The sequence below is a fragment of the Poecile atricapillus genome, chromosome 1 (genome assembly GCF_030490865.1).
Source record: "Poecile atricapillus isolate bPoeAtr1 chromosome 1, bPoeAtr1.hap1, whole genome shotgun sequence".
Classification (NCBI taxonomy): Eukaryota; Metazoa; Chordata; class Aves; order Passeriformes; family Paridae; genus Poecile; species Poecile atricapillus.
In genome coordinates, this window is record NC_081249.1 from 33713615 (window position 1) to 33733794 (window position 20180).

Genomic DNA, 20180 nt, shown 5'->3' on the forward strand with positions numbered 1-20180 from the left:
GAATCCTTTTAGAGAGGATCACTTAACACAAATTCCCCACAGCAAAGCTACAACCACCCAGCTTTGAATTCAAACTTAATGCAGAAATAATAATAAAATTGTAATACAGGTAATAAAATTAGCTGATTAATAAAACTGCATTTCCCAGTTCTTTGACATGTAAATCATATTTTCCATTGGCATTAAGTTTTACATGACATTGGCAAAGAGTCAAACCAGAACTGGCACGATCATACATAATAAACATACCTTTCTGATTCTGACAGGGGTCTATTTTTGACATGGTTTTGACCCATGTTTCTATTTTGAAACCATTTCAGGGATTTTAGAGACATGTCTGAACTGAGCACTACCTTTGTAAAGGATATTCAATTTATCCTTAAGAATTCGCAAAATTAAATCGCAGGTGGCACTGTATTAGTCGTGCTTTCTTTCTAAAATGTACTAACTTAATAGAGCAGCCACTCAAATGAAAGCAGTTTTCCTTTCTTACTGTCTTAAGCATAGTCAAACTTTAGCAGGCAAATTTTCAGAAGCAATCAGAATTGTGTTTATCCTTTTAACGTGGGATAATACTCCATAATCACTTTGTGCTTAAGTAAGCTTTCTGGTCCTGAAAGGAACACTGTTAAGACGGACACAAGGCACCTAAAAAGAGCCCCAACAGTTCCATACAAGCTACAAGAATATTTAAAATAAGAACAAGTGTGCAAGATTACAGAATCATGGTCATTGCATATTATACATTCAGCAAATGTAAACCTGCTAACTAGTGCTAAATAGTATTAAACCAAAACACACTGCAGCTGAGTTAGCAAAACTCCAAAATAAGCCAAGTACCTGAAGGTATGTTTGCCTTTTCTACTCTTTCTGTACCTTGCCATAAAATAATGGTACTTGAATAATATCAGTAATATGGATTGTGTCCAAGATAACAATCCGAAATTACTAAATAAAACAATTTATAATACACCAACCCTTAAGAGATATTTCCTCTACTTCTCTGTCAAGATCAGAGTTCAAATTCAGAACTTTCCTCAAATGTGGTATTCATAGATGCAAAGTAGCATCACAGATAACTCGTCCTGCTTTAGTTCACTGAGTCAGCAGGACCAGCTACACCAACAGAAACCAGCCTTGGCATTAAACCACTTCCTCAGCTCAAAGTTTACAGGTCATTTAATACATGTAAACAAAGATGCTTCGTTTGTCATACCATAATCATTATGTCGAGCTAAATCCTTCCGATCAATATAGAGGTCATGGTCTGTATCCAGCTCCCAAAATTTGCAATAGATAACATAAAAATGTTCATATGAGAAGTACTCTGTCAGCTGGTTAATATCAGCTTCCTCTTCCAATAATGCCACATTCTATTATCAGAAGGATAAACAGAACATATTAAAGAGTTTGTAAGACATTTATTTGTTGAATGATCTGAGTTCTCATAACCAAGTTAGTATCTAATGCTATTTCAGTGGAACAATTTTTGTTTTCAGGGACAATGTACACCATACAGTGTGACAGTGAAACTGAAGACTGAGTAGATTGGACCAACTTCTGCTACACACATTTACATGTATACAGCTCTAGATATAAAAAATTACATTTAAACATATTCTAATGTATGAGAATTAATGCAATTGGGTCTTCATTACTTTTTGGAAAAGTAAGAAACTCTATTTATGTTACTCCTTTAAGCCTTTAGTTAATGCAGTTTTAAAACTTAAATTTTAAACTTATTTTTAGTTTTAAACTAGAAATATCTGTCTCACAAAATTTTAGGTATTATGTACCTGCAAAAAGTTGCTTTTCCTGAGCTCATTACAAGTTATTTTCCCAGACCAGGACCTATTTACTGTATAAAATATTCTCTGTATGACCTGCAAGAAAGAGAAAATGGAAAGAAGCTTTAGCAGTGGTAATTAAATATCCATCCAAATATTTCTCAAAGATGTCTTAGTACAGCTGCATTAGAGAGCTCCATCTTTCCTCTACTTCTATTGTTCTCATTAGCTAGAATTTCTCTTGTGTCATATTATCCACTGTTTCTAAATCTACATCTAAACTCATCTAGATCAGTTTTATTCCAATGCTCCAGTAGCTATATCTCATTCAGTAATGTTGCAGAACACTCATATGCTATCCAAAATCTGTATATTGGTGATTTCACTACCTCAAGTCTTTCACATCTAAAGGATATAATCAAATGAACCTATTAAAGTATCTTATTACTTCAGATTTAAAGACCTGCATTTGCTATAAGACTGTTTTACTTCATAATTGAATTTACAGAAATAGAATTGGGACTGTTTAAGGATCAGAGTACAGCAGATGCTATTTCTGAAGTCTACAAACCAACAGATCTACATCTGGCAAATACTTCCTGCAGGTGCAAAGAGAATGTTTTTCCCCATTTAACTTCATTCTATTTGGAAGTTCCTTGGAAAAAATCCCCTGTTAATAGCATTAGATGTAGTACATTAATATTTTCCAAGTGAAGAACAAAAAAAACCAAACCAAATCAAAACAAACAAACCAACAAAAAACTAGTTGATGACTAGTTCTTGTGCCATAACTGATACTGGAACCAGAAACAAATGCATCCAGTTGAGTATCCAACACTTAATGATCTTACAGGTCTTCTCCAAACTAATGGTTCTATGGCTATTTTGGACAACTCATGCATTCAGTATAATTTTCTTGGGTTTAGTTTACAAACTAAAGACTTTAAAATATGTTTTTTCTGCTACTTAACTGAATTCAGTATTCTCCTCGATTAGTTTGACTTAAGACAACCAGATGTACATTTCAAGTCAGTCATTCACCACTAAACAAAAAAAAAATAAAATCAAACCAAACAAACACACCCCCAAAACAACAAAAAACCCAGACAAAAAAGCCTAAACATATTATGAACAATAACTGCTCAATAAGTGGTGATTGATTATACCTGCTAATTGGCAAGACTCAGTATTGCATGTGTAGTGTTTCATTTGTAAGAAAGCAGTTACTAACTAAAATCTCCATCTCTTTAGGAACTCCTTTCCTGCAATTAATATGTCGTCCCAACTACAAGCTAAGCTTTTATCACTTCAGACTTTAATTACAGTAAATCAATAGTTTAAACTTACCAATCATTTTTAAATCACAAATAGAAGAGTAATGTACTGATGAAATTTTGAAAGAAAGCTTAAACTGTGGAGCAGCAAGCTCCTCAGTGCTTACTTCAAACAAGAACAGCTGGTTCAATGACTCTAGACAGAAGAATAGATTATCCTGCTTCTGAAACTTAATTAACTTAATTCCAGTTGTGAGTTTAAGGAAGGCCCATTTTTGGCTTTTACTACAAAGCAGTTTTTTCTAAGAAGGTTTTTGCCTTAGCTTTGCAACTTAATCCATCTGCATGTCATTATCTCATCTGTTATACATTTAACTGGTCTAAAAATAAAAACAAAATTGAATGTTTGGTAAAGACAATGAGGAACAGACTTGAACTGTTCTCTAAAGCCAACTGATGCAGACTATAAGCAAATTGTCAGAGAACTGCCTTTACTATTCTGCAGAGTGCTTTCTCAGAAGGGAGAAGAAATGGTGCAATACAGAGACTATTATTTCAAGAACTCATCATTCAGGTATGCACCTAACATCCTGGCAGAATAAACGTAGTACCTCATTTGTCACAGCAAACATTTTAAACCTATTTCAGCTCTGTCTTGGCCTTATGTAACTAACCTGACCATTAGACTGACCATCAAACCTATACCCTATCTTTGCAGGCAGAACAGAGTGCTTTCTTGGCTTACACATGTGCTAAAGAGATGTATGTAATGTATATGCATATACACATACATATATGTAGGCGTATACAAAAACCCAGCAGAAGAATGGCTCATTTGGTTTGCAACTGGAGGTATCCTTCAGATAAAACTTCATGTAGCAAGGTTAAGCTAACTGAATACAGGTATGAATGGCTTCTTTCATCATAGGTAAAATAATCTATTATCATTAATAACTTGCAGGACAGAATTTTAGAAGACTGTAACAATCTCAGTTGATCAAAGCATGGTGCAAATAATGTCAAAGTTGTGGGTTTGATCCCTGTATGGACCATTCACTTAAGAGTTAGACTCGAATCCTTGTGGGTTCCTTCCAACTCAGAATATTCTGTGATTCTGTGAACAGTTATGCCATCCTAAAATATAGCAAGAAAAAGGCAGAGTGCTTCTGCCATTTCTTAATCTGCAGAATGGCATTCCAAATGTTGATATTTTCATACTAGCTTACTTTCTGATTCAACAGCTATTTTTTGATTAAACACCAATTTCTGGTGAAGACTACACTAAATTTTGTTAATAAAATACTTTCATACTAATTTATTCAATATTGCTAGACTCAGACCTACTAAAATAAGCTGTTCCTCCAAAGAAAAGAAACTGGAAATGGCAGGACCTTTTCTTTCCTACCGTTCTTCAGGACAGGCAGCAAGCTTTCACAATTTTAAACAGAGCAGGCTTTGATATAACCAAGAATCCATTAAGAAAGAAAACAACTCACAGGCAGAATAATTCCTTCAATCACAACTGACAAGAAAGTTCTGTGAGCTCAGGTAATCATTATAACAAGAAGCAAAACCTAATGCAGCAGGACAGACTTGATAGGCCAGCAAGTCTCTGTAAGAAGTATGTAACGAACAAAACCCAAATGCTCTCAAAAAAAACCTTCCACAATTTTAACCTGGGTCAAAGTATAAGATGGATAAAAGATGATCAACACTGCATGTTTTTTTTTGTTGGAGAATATTCATTAAGCTAGTTTTCACATGCACAAAGAAAGTGAACTGAATGTCATTTTGAAGAATTTTAATCTTCCGAGACTTCAGTGGAATTGACTGTCTAGTCTACAGTTGAGTCTAATGTCACTGATTTTTCCCTTGGGTACAGAACAAATACTTCAGTCACGTAACCCTGGGAAGACAGAAATGAAACTTTTCATGTATAAAACCTTCCTTGGAAGAAAAGTCCCCAGAGAGAAAAGTGCCAAGCAGCTTCAATATTATCATTATTTCACTTAATACTGAACATAATCATATTAATATAGATGTTTCATTCAAGATTTCATTTAATTAATCCCAGACTAAGGTCAGGATTCTAATGAATGCAGTCTACAGCCACAATCAAGTGTTTCAGATAACAGCCTGCTCTTCATTTAATGTTCGTTAACTTATCCAACACTATTACAACTTACTGCTTCTCTTATTAGTATTAAATTCAGCAATTTCTTACAAATGTTAAGAAGAACTATCATGCTTAAGAAAGACTCTTTTTCCACAAGATTTCTAGTTATATAGAAATGAAGACTGACAGCCTACTCTAACTCTACTCTTCCCAAGGGATAAAGTTACTCAGACATATTGACTAATCTTAATTTTGATTTTCTCAGTTAACCAAAAAATAGCTTTTCCAGATACAAATCACTTACTGTTGTAATATACCGAGAATGGAATTCAGATGCTTCTTTTAAAAATGAAAGGCCTGGATGACTGTTCACCACATCCTACAAAAAAAAATTGAATAATATCCCAAGGAGTATTCATTAGTGACCATATAAGACAATTAGCAAAGAATAGCAGACCTGCTTCCTTAACCAGAACAGTTCAAATTAACAGCCCAAATCATTACTGATAACTTTATTTTCACCTAGGCTTCAGACAAAAAAACACTACAAACCTTTTTAAAAATAAAATGATCTCTTAAATAAATCAGATAAACAAAAGCTTTACTGTATTTCAGTGAAGTTAATTTAGGTTTTATTCAGTCATTTCTGTAGTTTTTTGCTGCTCTTCCAACAAAGATTTACTAGGTTTTGAATTCATATCCCACTTCTCCTTTGCTGTCCAAAGGCCTATCCTGACTTATACAACTTTAACTGCCTTCTGAAACATAGAAGATTCCAATACATGTGCTATTCCCATAATCAATTTTAAATCTTACCATGGCGCTTTAAAAAGACCTCACCTCATACAAAATGATTAACTGTAAAACAAGTCACTCACTAGCATCTTAGTGGATCATGCAAAGTCAGTTGACCTAAATATTATCAATGACCTTTAATGATGACCATGAAAAAGTATGTTTAGTTCAAACAACTCAGGGCTTTGCCAGTTCATGATTTTATTGCATTCCTAGAAATAGTTTCAGTTGCAATTTACTTGTAAAAAAGGAATGAAGTCTTCTTGCACCAAGTAGTTACATCCAGGGTTCATCAGAAGGTGAACAAACTTCGCAGCATCATCATAGCAGGTCTGTAGTACTCTGAAATGTCAATTTTTCCACTTAATATTCTACAGAAAGTTGCTCATGCTACCTCATGCAAGCATCCTAGAGCAAGGTCTATGAAACAGTATTTATTCAAAAGTTCATGACAAACATCAAACCATGCTCCAAATGAACTTATCAAAGCAGTAAATTTATGTTAAAGGAGGTGGGTACACCATGTAATTGATTACATGAAAGGACAATTTAAAGTTAGAATTAGAGAAGAACTAGAAATAAAAAGCACTTTGTCCAGAACTGGCATCTACAAGCAAGGCCCATGGTTTTCACTTTTCTTATGAGCTGTCAGCAATTTACCAAACATTTTAAAATCTATAAACCCTGTAAATGAAGATTTGTTTATATTAAAATATTAAAGTATTATTTAATTACATTTTCCCATGTACAAGTTTGCTGACAATGGTTGATTATGGGAAAGTGTTTTATTCCCTTTTACAGTCAGGATCACATTCAGAGCTTAAAATATCACATTTCAATGAAAAAAAAAATGCAGTACTTCTAAAAAAATGTAATCTACTTACTTCCGCCACATTGCAACAAATTTATGAACTGATACGTATCCTGTTCGTTCACCTCCAGCACAATAAAACAAAGGACCTTTCCAGTAAAGTGGGCATTCACAAGCCTACAATTAAAGTATACATCAGGTCAGTTTACTTATTGCTTATCTAAGGGTTACTCTTTCATTTATCCTTCAAAAATTACAAATGTTAAGAAAGCGTTGGGAAGAGATATTTTAAAAAACTATTTGTTGACACCAGCTTCACCTTCTGAAATAATCCATTTAAAACAACTGCTTTAGACTGAAATCCAAAAGTGGAGAGCAAAACACAGGGCAACTTGTAGCATTCCTGATAAACCAACTGAGAGAGTCACATGTCTGTCTGTCAATGTTTCAAGCAGCTGAACAGAGTCCATCTTAAGTGCTGCTCAAGAGCTGAATATCTTTAAGCTAAGCTCAAGACAGCACACTTACAGACCTGAACTGGAGAAACTGACATTTGTCTGGCTCAGAGGATGGCTCAACTCATGTGCATCCTTGTACATGCACAGCACATCCTCTATCCAATTTTAAGGAGCAGGCCAGCCTGCCCTGAGCAGCACTATTTCACTTTAGGGTACTCAACAGCTACACATTCCCAACTCCAGTGTGACCACGTGCACCTAAGGTCCAAGTGTCCGCAGCTGTCACAGCCAAGTGCCCAGTTTTCCTAAAACTGATTCCAGCTGGGAGCAGTCAGACAAACTGGCATCCCCAAGGATCTCCAAAGAGACTGTGAACTGCAAGATGTGTAAGGTCACTGGTGCGAAAGTACAATTACTTCTCATGCAATAGTTTAACTAGTACTTCAAACAAATTAAAAAAAGTGGTTTTGATGAATACTGTCCTCAGACAGTATTCTTCAGGAAGGTGTCTTTCATCACTGAATTGTAGGTGACTAGACCCTTTCACCTTCCTTGCTGATAGAGAAGGGTCTCTTCCCTACCTCCTCACTTCTATGCTGGAAGGAGCTGTGGAAGACAGGTATCCTATCATTCAGCTTAGCAGTAAGGTTTTGGTGAGGCAAAACCAGTCCTGCTCTTGTGAGCAGTCACAGTTTCTATTTTCTTTGACCCTGGACAAAGTGACAGGAACATGGATGAGTACCATACTCATCACCAAGACCATGACCTGCAGTGCAATTTCAAGCACTGATTCAATATAACAAAATGGAAATTTATTTTAACTAGCTTATTGTCTGTACAATACTTCTGTTTATACAGAAGTTTAAAAATAACTGCTGCTTTCTAAGCTAAGTATTTTATCACTCTGCTGTAACTCTAAATTAGCTCTTCAGGAATAACTTGAGAGCTATAATCTCAGGTTACCGAAACATTCTGTCTTTACCAGTGTCTTTACAACAGAGGTTCAGCAGAATGAGAAAAAAACCTCAACCTCTGTGAATATCTGAAAACAAAATATACATTAGCAATGTTTTTGCCTTAACTCTCTTGGTCAATATGGAATGGAGAGTAACATACAATGTTGTTCTTTAGTATTTGGTTGTTTATGCAGTAAAAAAAGTAGTTCAAGTTTTGGTTTAATGTTTTGTTTCTTTTTATAAGGTCATTTGATACACATTTAATGTAGAAATTTCCACAGAACTGTGCTATCAACAATGTAGAATATCATTAAATACTAATGTGTGGGAGATGGAAACACACAATACAAGAAAACCAAGCACACAGAACTCATCTTTCCTTTCCATAGGACTACAGTATGAAAAGAAGATGGCCAGCAAGTTCTCACCTTTGCAACCTTACCCATGTCTTCTAATGTTGCCCTCTCATTTGGAAATTCAGAAAAAGTTTTCTCAATTTTTGCAATCACAGCATCTATATTCACTTTTTCCTTAGGACATCCTCGAGGAAAATAAAAAGTTGGAATGTTTTGACTATGTGATGGTGGCAAAGTTTCTTCTTTCTTTGTTTGAACCTAAATAGATAAAGACACATGTGGCAGTCAAGTACAATGAAATCACATAGTCCTCCACAGATGACTTAAATCTTTTGGTATTCTATGTTTCAACACACCTTCAAAAAGATTTCAGATTATAAATTGAATAAACTATTATAAAATAAGAGCACATTGAAAAAATTAATGAGTATTTCCAAAAACGGTCATTTAGAAAAGCTCTTCTAGGATGTTAAGTATTTAATAAAAACAACTTCAATCCTCAGCATAGCAGATTTCAAGACTGATACATTGGACAGCTTCTTGAGGACATCTGAAATTATTAAAGTTCTATTATCTGTTTCAGAAAAAACCTTCCAACCTCTATCTTAACAGACATTATGGAAGAATTTGCTTTTGAAATACTTCTAGTTTTACATCTTCAAGCTTTTGAAATAAGTATAATAATTTTGCTACAAGCCACCAACCTATTTAATGAAGTTATGGTGAAGATTTGCTTTCTTTTTTCCCTAAAAAATTATAGATTTTGTAATTGTAATAAACAATGCCTGCAGAGGAATTTTTTTGGGCGAAGTATATACAATTATGAGAGCTTAGAAATCTGTTTCTCAAGGATTGCGATACACTGTATTACTAAAAATCCCCCAAAATGACCTGTAACAAGAGAAATGTATTTAAAACATTTAAGTTCAGCAAAGAAGAATTTACCTTATAGTCAGTTTCCAAAAGGATGTCAAATAGGGCAGAGAAACAAAGAAAATAGGCAAAGTAACAACAGAGCTAGGAGACAACTCAAACTTAGCAATTACACTACTATTCAAATGTAAAAACACTGCTATACAGTGACTTGTCCTAGTGATGAATGTGTTCAAGATGCTGCATCTAACCTTTCATTTTCAACCCTTTGTTTTATTCCTTATCATCTTTGCCAAAGTGCCTATGAAGATACATAGCTCTCCTACCACAATTAAAGTCCTTTATATGAGTGGACTAGGTGCTTATGGACAACAGATTTTAATTTGCAGCGTTCCAGCCCAGAAGCCTTTACTGGAATACTCTACATGCAAAAAAAAAAAAGCCTGAACTAATCTTTCCTTCCCCTCCTCTGCATTTAAGCCAGAACTCCTGTCTGCAGCTGCAGAATTACCTTAATTATGCTACAAGTTTTACTTCATGGAGGAAAAAGTTACCTTGAATCTGTGACACCAGGAGTCGATGTCTGTCACTTTCTAAGAATCCTGTAACAACTTTTGATATCTTATCATTGGTTCAGCAGTCCACTTGATGAGGCAGCTTAAAATAAGAGTGCTACGGGGTATCAAAAATCCATTCCAACTTCAGACTTCCAAAAGTTTTGGAAGTATAAAGACAGCAATGTTTTATTATCTAGCTAACATCACCACCAGCACTACAAATAATGTCTGTAATGGATGAACACCTTGTTTCATTCTAAAAGCCCAGCTCGACCCATCAGCACTTTACAAGAGCCCTTGTAGTTACCCTATTTCCCCTTTCCCCCATTTCCAAGAACTGCCTGGACTGACGTAAGATCAGCTCACTTGGTCAGAGCATGGTGCTAATAATGCCAAGGTCATGGGTTCAATCCCTATACAGGTCATTCATTTAAGAGTTGGATTTGATGATCCTTGTGGGTCCCTTCCAATATTCCTCAGAATATTCTGTGATTCTTTGACAACCATTCCCATGTGAGCTGCTCAAATGGGCACAGTGCAGCAGGTGCTCCAGTTCTTCAGAGGTGCCCGATGAGGAATGCCTTGTTGGAGAAAAGGAAAAGTGCAAATCACAGACTACTAACATTCCCTGAATGTTGCAGATAACATGAGATAAACTAGCATTTTAAGGAAGCTTAGTACAGACAGGCAAGGCATATTTAAAACCCACAGCCTCAGATTGAAAAATTTCTTTTAAAAGAAGCAGAGGGAAGACTACACTGGAAAAGACCCCAAGAGAAAAAGAAAAGCTATCATCAGAACCATTTGTTCATTGGATACTGTATTTTTTCAGGAAGCACTAATTTGGATACCTCAGTTACACAATAAATGATTTCCACTGGTCCAGGTTAAAAGTTGTTCTTAAGCACATATGGAAATCTCAGTTCAGGATTTGTAGCAAGACCTATCCAAGCACAAGTTATTTAAAAGAGTTATACGATAAGGGCTTTTTATTTATTTTTCATCTTATAGTCTGGAACATACTCACAACAGACAAAGACCATAAGGAAGAAGTTCAACAACCAATTCAGAACTTAAGACAAATATACAATTGAAGAAAAATGATTTTTCCAAGATGAAAATGTTATATTTAAATGTTTGAATTCAGCATGCTTACTTTAAAAATGTATTTAATCTACAAGACAGAATATTAGTTGAGTTCTAAGACCAAATATAGACTACAAATCTGTCATGGCAAGACAAATTAACTCTTCCTATACTGAAAGATGTCTATTTTTACATGCTGGTTTCTCAAAGTTGGCAAAAGAAGAAACTATAAAAAGGCTTTGCATTAGCTTAATTTGCATTAGCAAGTGTATGATTGCTTCACAATCATTTCTGCTAGAATTATTTGGTGCCTACGTATAGGCATCTAGTGAGAATGCCATCTAGGGCACGAAACAAAATGCCCTTGAACATTCCTTGTGGTATCCAGCAGGCAGCTCCGAGCACAGCTCTCTCTCTGCATCTGCCACGTGGATGTTCTGAGCATGTTAATGCTTCTTAAATGCCACCAGCAACTTGGAATGGGACAATTGAATTGTGCTGTTAATGTCAGTCAGCACAGGGATAGGAACAGTACCAAAGAGAGAAGCATGTCATCCAAAACCATTAGCTCCAACTAATGCACTATAAAGTTGATATTGCATCTCTTCCCTCTTCTCACCTTCCCAAGAAGAGCCAAAGATTCTTCTCTCAGTTTGAATTCCAATAACCAAAAGGCTCCTTGTACAACAGAGGCTGCTCTCCTGAATGTACTCTAATGAATGATTGTGTGTTAAAAAAGGGCTCTAAAAACTTCACTGTTTTCTGTTCAGGTGCTAGTTACTTCTGTAGAGGTGATGCCTGGTTGATGAAGGAGTCAGTTCTGTTATTTCAGGAAACTCAAAATGCACTAATTATGTGAGATTAGGCTGTTATAAAATTAATTATAATTTTAACTGGGGAATTCCTTCACTAACAAGAACTGCCAGAAGTCTGCTAATATCAAATCTTTGACTGGAAAATTTGCAGGAACAGTTCATTTATCTTTTTTGCACAACTACTCCATTTCAGCAGTCAATTTAACATCTAGAAAGTGATTTACATTTTCCTGTGGTTTTAAGTTAAAACTTTTAAAACTTGTACTAGTAAGCTGAACTCAAAAAAAGAGACTCGTTTGGTCAGTGGAAATTTTTCACTTCAACTTGCTGAGAAAGTTTACCAACAACAGCATGCTTGGAATTAAGGAAAACTGCTGTATAAGCTTGTAAGTTACTCATCAAACACATGTGTGCTGCAGTGTCAGGACTAAAGAGAACTTTAACCTTTGCAGTAAGTATATATGAAGTCCAGGATCTGTAAGTGTATTGCAAAGTTGCCACGGCAGTTTAGGTTTTATATAACAGATGGGAAGAGAGTATTCCTTGAAAACTTCTTGTTTGCAGTAATGTAAACAAATTTGTAATGTAAGATTTGTCTATAGGAGAATTCATGAAAATCTTAAATACACAACCAGTTTACATTCTTGACATACAGAATTGTAAGGACTGTCCACAGCTACCCAGCCTTTACTTGCCTTAATTTTTACAGTGGAGGAAATGGAAGTTTTTATCCCATTGAGGTCACTGTTCAAAGGGCAAAACTTCTAATATTAATTTTGCAACTTTCCAGATCCTTTCCCAACCATTCTCTCAGCAGTTATTTATAAAAATGGCATAAAATCACTATTATAATTACAAAACAGTAATATATCAGTATATACCAGAGAACATGGATACACCATATTCCAAAGAGAGAAATTAATTCTTCAAGCTAGACAGCCTTCTTACATCTACCACCTGATGAGCTGCATTCAGCAGTTAACTTTGTTGTAACCAAAAAATAAAGACAGTGGAAATTTTAAAAGGATGGGCTTTTCCTTCTCTCTTAACTGTAAGTGCTGATGCTATGATACAATCATTCAGCTACAGGATATATTTCTGAAATAAGGATGCGAGGACCTGTTTCCAGATATTTTAATAATGTACGCTCAGTAATGTCTAGATCCAACGTTTGCATGTAGCAACTGCCAAGCAGAAATACTGAGAGCCATGAAGGAGTTGAATATGTGGATTCAAATGCAAGGGACTAACACCTCACTTATAAAGGACTTGCTGGAAAAAGAAGCAAGATAAATGTCTGTGAATGTAATACTCTTTTAGACATCTTTGAGACTAAGACATGAGTTTGGGTTGGAAGGGACATCTAGTTCCAACCCCTCCTGCTGTGAGGCAGGGATGCCACCCACTAGATCAGGTTGCTCAGGGCCCCATTCAACCTGGTCTTGAACACTTCCAATGATGGGGAATCCACAACTTTTCTGGGTGGTTTTCCGGCCTGTACCAGTGCCTCTCCACTCTCATAGTAAAGAATTTTTCCTCTCCTCTTTTGAAACCATTCCCCCTTGTCCTGTATCACTGTCTGGATTGAACCGATTGGTATTTACATTATTTTGAGAGGACTACAGAATAAGATAACTTCATGCAGAAATGCTGATGACACCAACATTTTTTTCTGCCTGTTTCTCTGAATGAAAGCCCAACCTGAAGCATTTAAAAAAAATTTACATGTTTGCAGTCAGCTCTTGCTATAGTATTTGACAGGAATTTCTATGATGGTGTCCATACTAGAGCAAAGTCATTGGAATGAATACAACCAATGCATACGATGGGGTCAAAAAAGGACTGCAAAAAATTCTTCCTCACATTTACATTCAATTTCAAATTAGGATTTTACTAAGTAATGCACCACAATCTCCCCCACTGAAAAAAAAAGGCATTAAATACTGAAAATACTATAAAGATATTTCTGCCTATCAAACAGACAGAAGTCCAGTTCAATTCCTTAGTAGTTTTTAATTAGGCATTTTAAAGAAAAAAGGTCTGTTGCAATATTGTCTCTATGATGTGCAATACATAAGTTAATCTAGTTCTTCAATAGACTAGGTCTTCTATTCTTATATATTCTACTTTATGCTAAACTTACCTGGATGAACCAAAGCGCACTATAAGCTAAGAGGATTTTCTGCAGAGATATGCTATTCAGCCTTTTAAATTCTAACACCCCTGCAACCACCCACATATAAAGCTCACCAACCACTTAATGAAAACTGATAACTGCATAGAGACACACAACAGAAAATGGAAGCCAACATGGAGATTCAAAGGGTAGCATTTTTTTTTTGTATGAGTCTTTCCTTTATTAAAATTCAGTGAGTTCTTAAGAATACAAAGTGCTACAGCCAATAAGTGAACCAGTAATTGTGAATGTAGCAAAATGTTATCAGTAAGCATCCTCACAAGGAACACCTGACCGGCCTTCCCATCCCTCTGCTCTGTTATTGCTGTCAAGCTGTCTGACCAATAAAATCGTAGAAATGTTTCTTTTTTAACTTACTGTCTAATTGATGGCAAAGTGAAAGTCTATATTTCCCCTCTAGATAAACAATTGACATTATCAGTAGTTTCATGAAATTCAAATCTCAAAAAAAAAAATCACATAAAAGACTTGCACTACTAATATTTAGAAAAGGGTTCATTCTCATTTGGAGAAAAGACGACAGTTGTGAAAAAGCTGTTCTAAGACATAAGATACTGTAAGATGCTGAAGTACCTTCAAAGATCTGGTAGTAACCTTACTTTATCTATCCTGAAACAGAACTTTCCCCAGAAGCCCAGAGAAATATGTCTGTAACATAAGCTCCCTTGTAGTAGACATTTTCATTTACAATTATTTAAGGTGAAGTGTGATGCTTTTTTTATTGCTTTCTGTGTCATCCTCATTAACATCTTTCCAGCCAAACTGAGATATTTTACTGCAAGAGTTCACTGATTGTACAACTTCCTGTTCAGCTTGATGTGCTAAACTGTATTTTCCCCTCTGTGAAAGATGATCCTTGGACAACTTAAAACTTTGAAAATTTCTGGGTTCTTCCCCCTGCCAAGTTCTATTACTCTAAAATTATTGCACTGAAAATCAGGTTAAAAACAGTTAGTTTATCTGAAATCTTAATAAAGAAATTTGCAGCATGGTATAAGGTAAGCTACACCATAGCATACCTACATCTTCCCCTTCTCCCATGGCCACATAGAATTTACTTGCTTCACTAGTGACAGCAAAGCAATATGGTGAATTGCCTCAGGTCACCAAGACAGCTAAAGAGCTAAATTAAACCCCCCTATTTGTCTTTATCCAAGCTCACACAGTTGGTGCCACTTGGAAGCAACATGGTTCTGCTGCTAACATAAGGAAGATCAGGGAGTACTGTGGCAGTTTTGTTTAAAATCAGATTACATTAGGCTTAAAACCATGCTATGATTGTGATTCATTTTGCATAGCTTAGTCAGAAATATAAAACATATGATCAAACCCAGTGAGATACCTACAGAGAATGAACCCATGCTAAACCAGTCATCAGGGTATATATGTAAAAGCCTTTCCTCTGGCAACAATCAATTTAGTTCCAGTTGTTTTCCTCCTTCCTGGACTTCAGCTTGCTATCCTTCAGTCACTGTCTGGCAGCTGTTTTTAGATGGACTATAGAGACTAATTTTATCATACATGCTCCTCTTTCCTTCCACAGTGAGAGAGAAACATCCATTAATTTTAACCCTGCTGCAGTTTTACACTAGCTTACTTTTGCTGTTAGCCTAAACTCAGAAAATTTAATTCATCTAGTTTGGTCTGTAGTCAATATTTGTGCTACATAAGGGAAAGGAAATGGAAAAATTTATATACTTTCCCATAAAGTTGTAGCAATACACCATTAGAAGAAAAAAGGTACTTTAAACTACACTGTTTCAAATTTTATACATGTGACCTGAGTTAATGCATGAAAGCAGGGTTCAGCAACTCTACCAATGCAGTCTATGTTCCAGTTAGCAATCCTGTGTTCAAAATGACCAGAAAAATATGGTGGGAGCCTCCTTCCTGCATACCAGATTGTGCACTCATCTCAGTTTTAAATAAATGGACTATAATTCTCATCTCATTTATGCATATTCTTGGCCATTTTACTCTCAAATTTATTTCTGTAAAAAAGTATATGGTAATCTGGTTTTGTGTTCCATGTAAATGTTAATCCTCAAGGCTAAATCAACTTTACTCTAGAGATGGAGCAGTACACTGTTCTGTCCCATTTTGGGATCACTGACACGTTACAGCATGTAGCAATTCCATAAGCAAATCAAAAGAAATTCAGTGATGTTTAGTGCAGTCACCAGTAACATCAGGACTGATCCTAGGTACAGTAAAAATTAAGTCTAAAGAAGACCCTAACTTTCTGATTCTGAGGTAAAAAAAAAAAGAAGTGGGTTTTTTAAGCTGTTCACTATAGGAAGCTAATTTCTTCTCTTAAGACAGCAGAGTAAGTAGTAGTAGTCTTAATTTTGTGATAGCATGGGAAAGAAGCACCCTGTCCAGGTTGAATGGAAATGCTGTGCTGAGGGCCACCACTGGATAGTCTTGAAAGTCTTACTAAAAGGCATAAAGAATTATGGTACAACTACCATTAACACTTTTCCCCTTTAATTTAACCAAACCAATCAGAAATAGCCAAAATGACCCTCAAGAAAAAGCCACTGAAGTGTAAGCACTGCAGCAGAGCATGCAAAACTTTGAACCATCTATACAAACCTATCTGGGAAAGCATGTTAGTTCTAATGTAGGAGGAGATAGTAGGCAGTGGCATCCAGCAAAAGCTTCCACCTGAAACTATGAAATGCATTCCATACATACCATCTTGGGTACTGAATTTAAAAGCATATTCAACTAAAAGCATTTGTGAATGGCCACCACAGGCAAGTCATATCACATACACACAAATAAAAGTAGCACTGGGAAATTTTCAAATGGTCAAAATCTGATTTTCACTTGTTAGCGAAGGCTGAGGTAAACTGGCATTTTTCTGCATGATACCCAACCATTATAGCATACGCTTACCAATCTCCTCCCTTTCAGTAATACATAGCTGCACTAACCGATGTCTCACTCAAGTTCTACAACTCTGATTTTTGGAAACACTGGGATTCTCCCAGTTCGCAGCTTGGTAGAGCTGACATAGGTAAAATCATGGAATCCTGCTAGGAACTGGAAGATGTTATTGCAAAAGCATTATTGCTGTAAAAACACCTCCAAATATGGCTAAACACTTTCTTCTTTGAACAGTCATATAGAGCTCAAATATCAAAAGTATGCAGTATGAAGAGCTTACTGATTTATTCAGAAAACATTTGGGTGGGGATAAAATGGAAAATGCAGTTACCTGTGCCCCCCAATACCATGAACACAAGACCTTTCCACATTACATCCATATCCATTGTAACTTGCTTCATTTGCTGACAAAACTTTTACCAAAGGCTTCTAGAGTGAGGCTTCCTCTGAGAATTAATTTGCCACCACTAGTGGGGATGACATTTTTTTACCCAGTGAAGATATTTTTTATCTCTTTCACATGACCTACTACCTTAAAAATGGAAAAGGATATACAGTATAAAATGCAAAAAAGAAAGATTCTTCAGAAAAATACATTTTGTGATAAGACAAAAGTAGTGTGAAAAAAAAATTAGTCACTGCTAGTATGACTACTAGTGCCTGTGAGTTGCTGTCAAACAGGCTACAATTTATGAATTATGTCAAATTAAGTATTCCAGTTGCTAATATATGCTGTTTGTCATATAGTTGCATCTTCCTCAGAAAATACTCTGCACAAGTTAAATCAGTTCTACTCCTTCCCAGTGTATGCTGTTCCCCAAATGTTTCCAGGGCACAAGCTGGTAAGTTCCTCCTAGTACATGATTATTTTGATTGTACACAGCCAAGGGACTGACAGGTACACCCGAGGCAATTCTAACATTTGTCTACAGAAAACAGCCCTTGTCAGGACAGGCCATCAGCTCAACATCAAAAGTAACACATACAGCTAAGACAGACATCCACTTAAACTCTGCAATAGCTTTTTATCCTTACATGTTTGCAACAAAGCAAGCTTCAATCACTAGATGCAATTGACTTCAAGAAGAATCCTCTCAAACAAGAAATGTCACCAAGTTCAGCCTTGCTACGGGGCTACAAAGTCAACAACTGGAGCAAGTATTCTGTCAACTGCTTGTCTGCTGATGCCCTGAAAATTCTGATTTGGACAATTGTGAAAACAATCTCTTGCCCTGTAAAAGTTGAAGGACATTTTATATGAAGATGTGCTGGATGCTGAACTGTTTCAGGCTTTCTAGAACTACAACCAACAGACACGCAACATCTACTATTAGTAGTGTTAGTTAAAATGGAGAAAAGAATATTGAATCTTTTATTCCAAGGGAAAAATAAGTATATCTGAACTCTTCAATGTATGAATTGCTTCACCACAAAACTTAGCTGCAGTGGAAACGGACATCTTTACTCTTAAATGATGCATGAAATAAAGTTGTAACAAACTTTCACCATATTGACTTTTCTATAGAAATAGCATACATTTCCTGTAATAATAATTTAAAAATTAGATTTATCCCCAGACATGAGCAGGTAAAGAAACTGCTATGATAGGCAGCCAATACATTTTATGTTTGAACCAGGAGTCTCCATTACAGAAGTGGTAAAAATCTACCAGCTTGCTTACAGTTTCTTTTTAAGAGACTAGAGCTTAAAACCTGGCAATCCACTAGCAGTGAACCATTTTTGGAAAACCTCATCTTAACTAGTAAGTCTCAGTGGGCAGCCTATATATTTTCATTCTGTTTTAAACGTTGGCATCTGCTCTGGAAAACTGGCATTGTATCATCAAGCGTCTGTATTAGCTACAGTCAGAATGAGATTTGTATTCCATTCTGGTCCTCTCAGAAAACTTGTATTCTTTAATAAGGCATTTGTGTGCCTTATGTAAAAGCATTATGTAAAAATGAATATTTGGTCCTCCCACTGTGGTGTTAAAAGGTCTACAAATGATGTTAACTTAGAAAACAGATGTTAACAGGAAAGCTGCTGTGCCCAAAGCCTCTAATTGTTACAAAACCTTCTTCTGAGACTGTAGCTGTAAACGCAACAGCCTCAAATCTTTTGAAAGTAGTTTTACCTCAGAAATGAGACTGGTATCCTCATGACTAAAATAATCACTGTGTGCACTACATCACAAACATACATCAGCCCAGCACACATTAGTACCTACAGACTGTGTTCATTGCTGTCTTGAACATGCCACGAGCATTTATGTAGCATTTTGGTAACAAAGGAATGTAAAAATGATCGAGAGGCACTAAAGTCTAAAGTTACCTCACTCAGAAGGCAAGCCAATCTCGTGAGGCACTGCAGAAGCTGAAGAAATAGTTCTCATACAGCTGACATAAATAGCATGTGTAAGCAGCATTTAGTATCATTAACAGGTGGTCATGAAATGAGTAGTTCTCCGTTTTCACACTGAGTTGTGACGCATTCAACTACACCAAGGAATCACCCAGTAGGCACAGCAGATAAAGGTATAATTCATTAAAAGTATCAAAAAATATGCCTGCACAGGTCTGTCACTAACATTGAGAAGATTAATTAAAAACTTCTGCCAGATTTTTTTTTAAGCTCCTTTTTAAAAATCCTTACATTCAGCATGAATTTGACTTTTTAAAAAGTCTAGTTTTAAGGTTAGAACTCCACAGTTTAGTAAGGTGATGCAGCCTCTAAGTAGCAAAAAATACTGCTTTTTGTAGTTTAGCTAACACTGAGTTACAAATGTATAAGCATATGTGTATTTTATTCTATTTCTGTTTCAAACTTCAGGTATATTTTCCTCATATAGCATGCATAATGGTGCGGCTTATATTCCTATTCTGACAGGTGGGGATGTCACCAGATGTTGGCTAAAACATAATACTCAGCCTTTCAGTTCATATTCTTTAAGTTTCCCAGACATTTGACAAGGTGATAGTTTCTTCTCCCTCCAAAGTTTCAGATAAATTAACAAGCAAGTTTGACACAGTGACTCTTCAAGTGCTGCATTCCCAGTTCAATATACCCCATAGGTGTTAAGCACTTAAAAAAGATCTTGGTCTTAGAATCAAGATCAGAGTAAGATGGACTGAAGTTTTACTTCAACCCACCTCACTACTGGTGGTCTATTTAAAGATTTTCAAGAAACTTGATGTGCTGTGCTCTAAT

The 20180-nt window shown here is 35.9% G+C and overlaps 1 protein-coding gene across 2 annotated transcripts in view; it reads right to left on the reverse strand.

The window, feature by feature from the left end:
- The window catches only part of PPP2R3B (protein phosphatase 2 regulatory subunit B''beta), a 45547-nt gene that overhangs the window by 7680 nt on the left and 17687 nt on the right, over positions 1-20180 (reverse strand). For both annotated transcript variants that reach the window (XM_058829681.1, XM_058829682.1), the window contains 6 exons: positions 8626-8811; positions 6857-6960; positions 6212-6314; positions 5482-5556; positions 1797-1883; positions 1217-1373 (listed from right to left, as the gene is read on the reverse strand). In XM_058829681.1, the coding sequence (XP_058685664.1) occupies positions 1217-1373; positions 1797-1883; positions 5482-5556; positions 6212-6314; positions 6857-6960; positions 8626-8811 (712 nt within the window). The remainder of the gene's footprint in view (positions 1-1216; positions 1374-1796; positions 1884-5481; positions 5557-6211; positions 6315-6856; positions 6961-8625; positions 8812-20180) is intronic.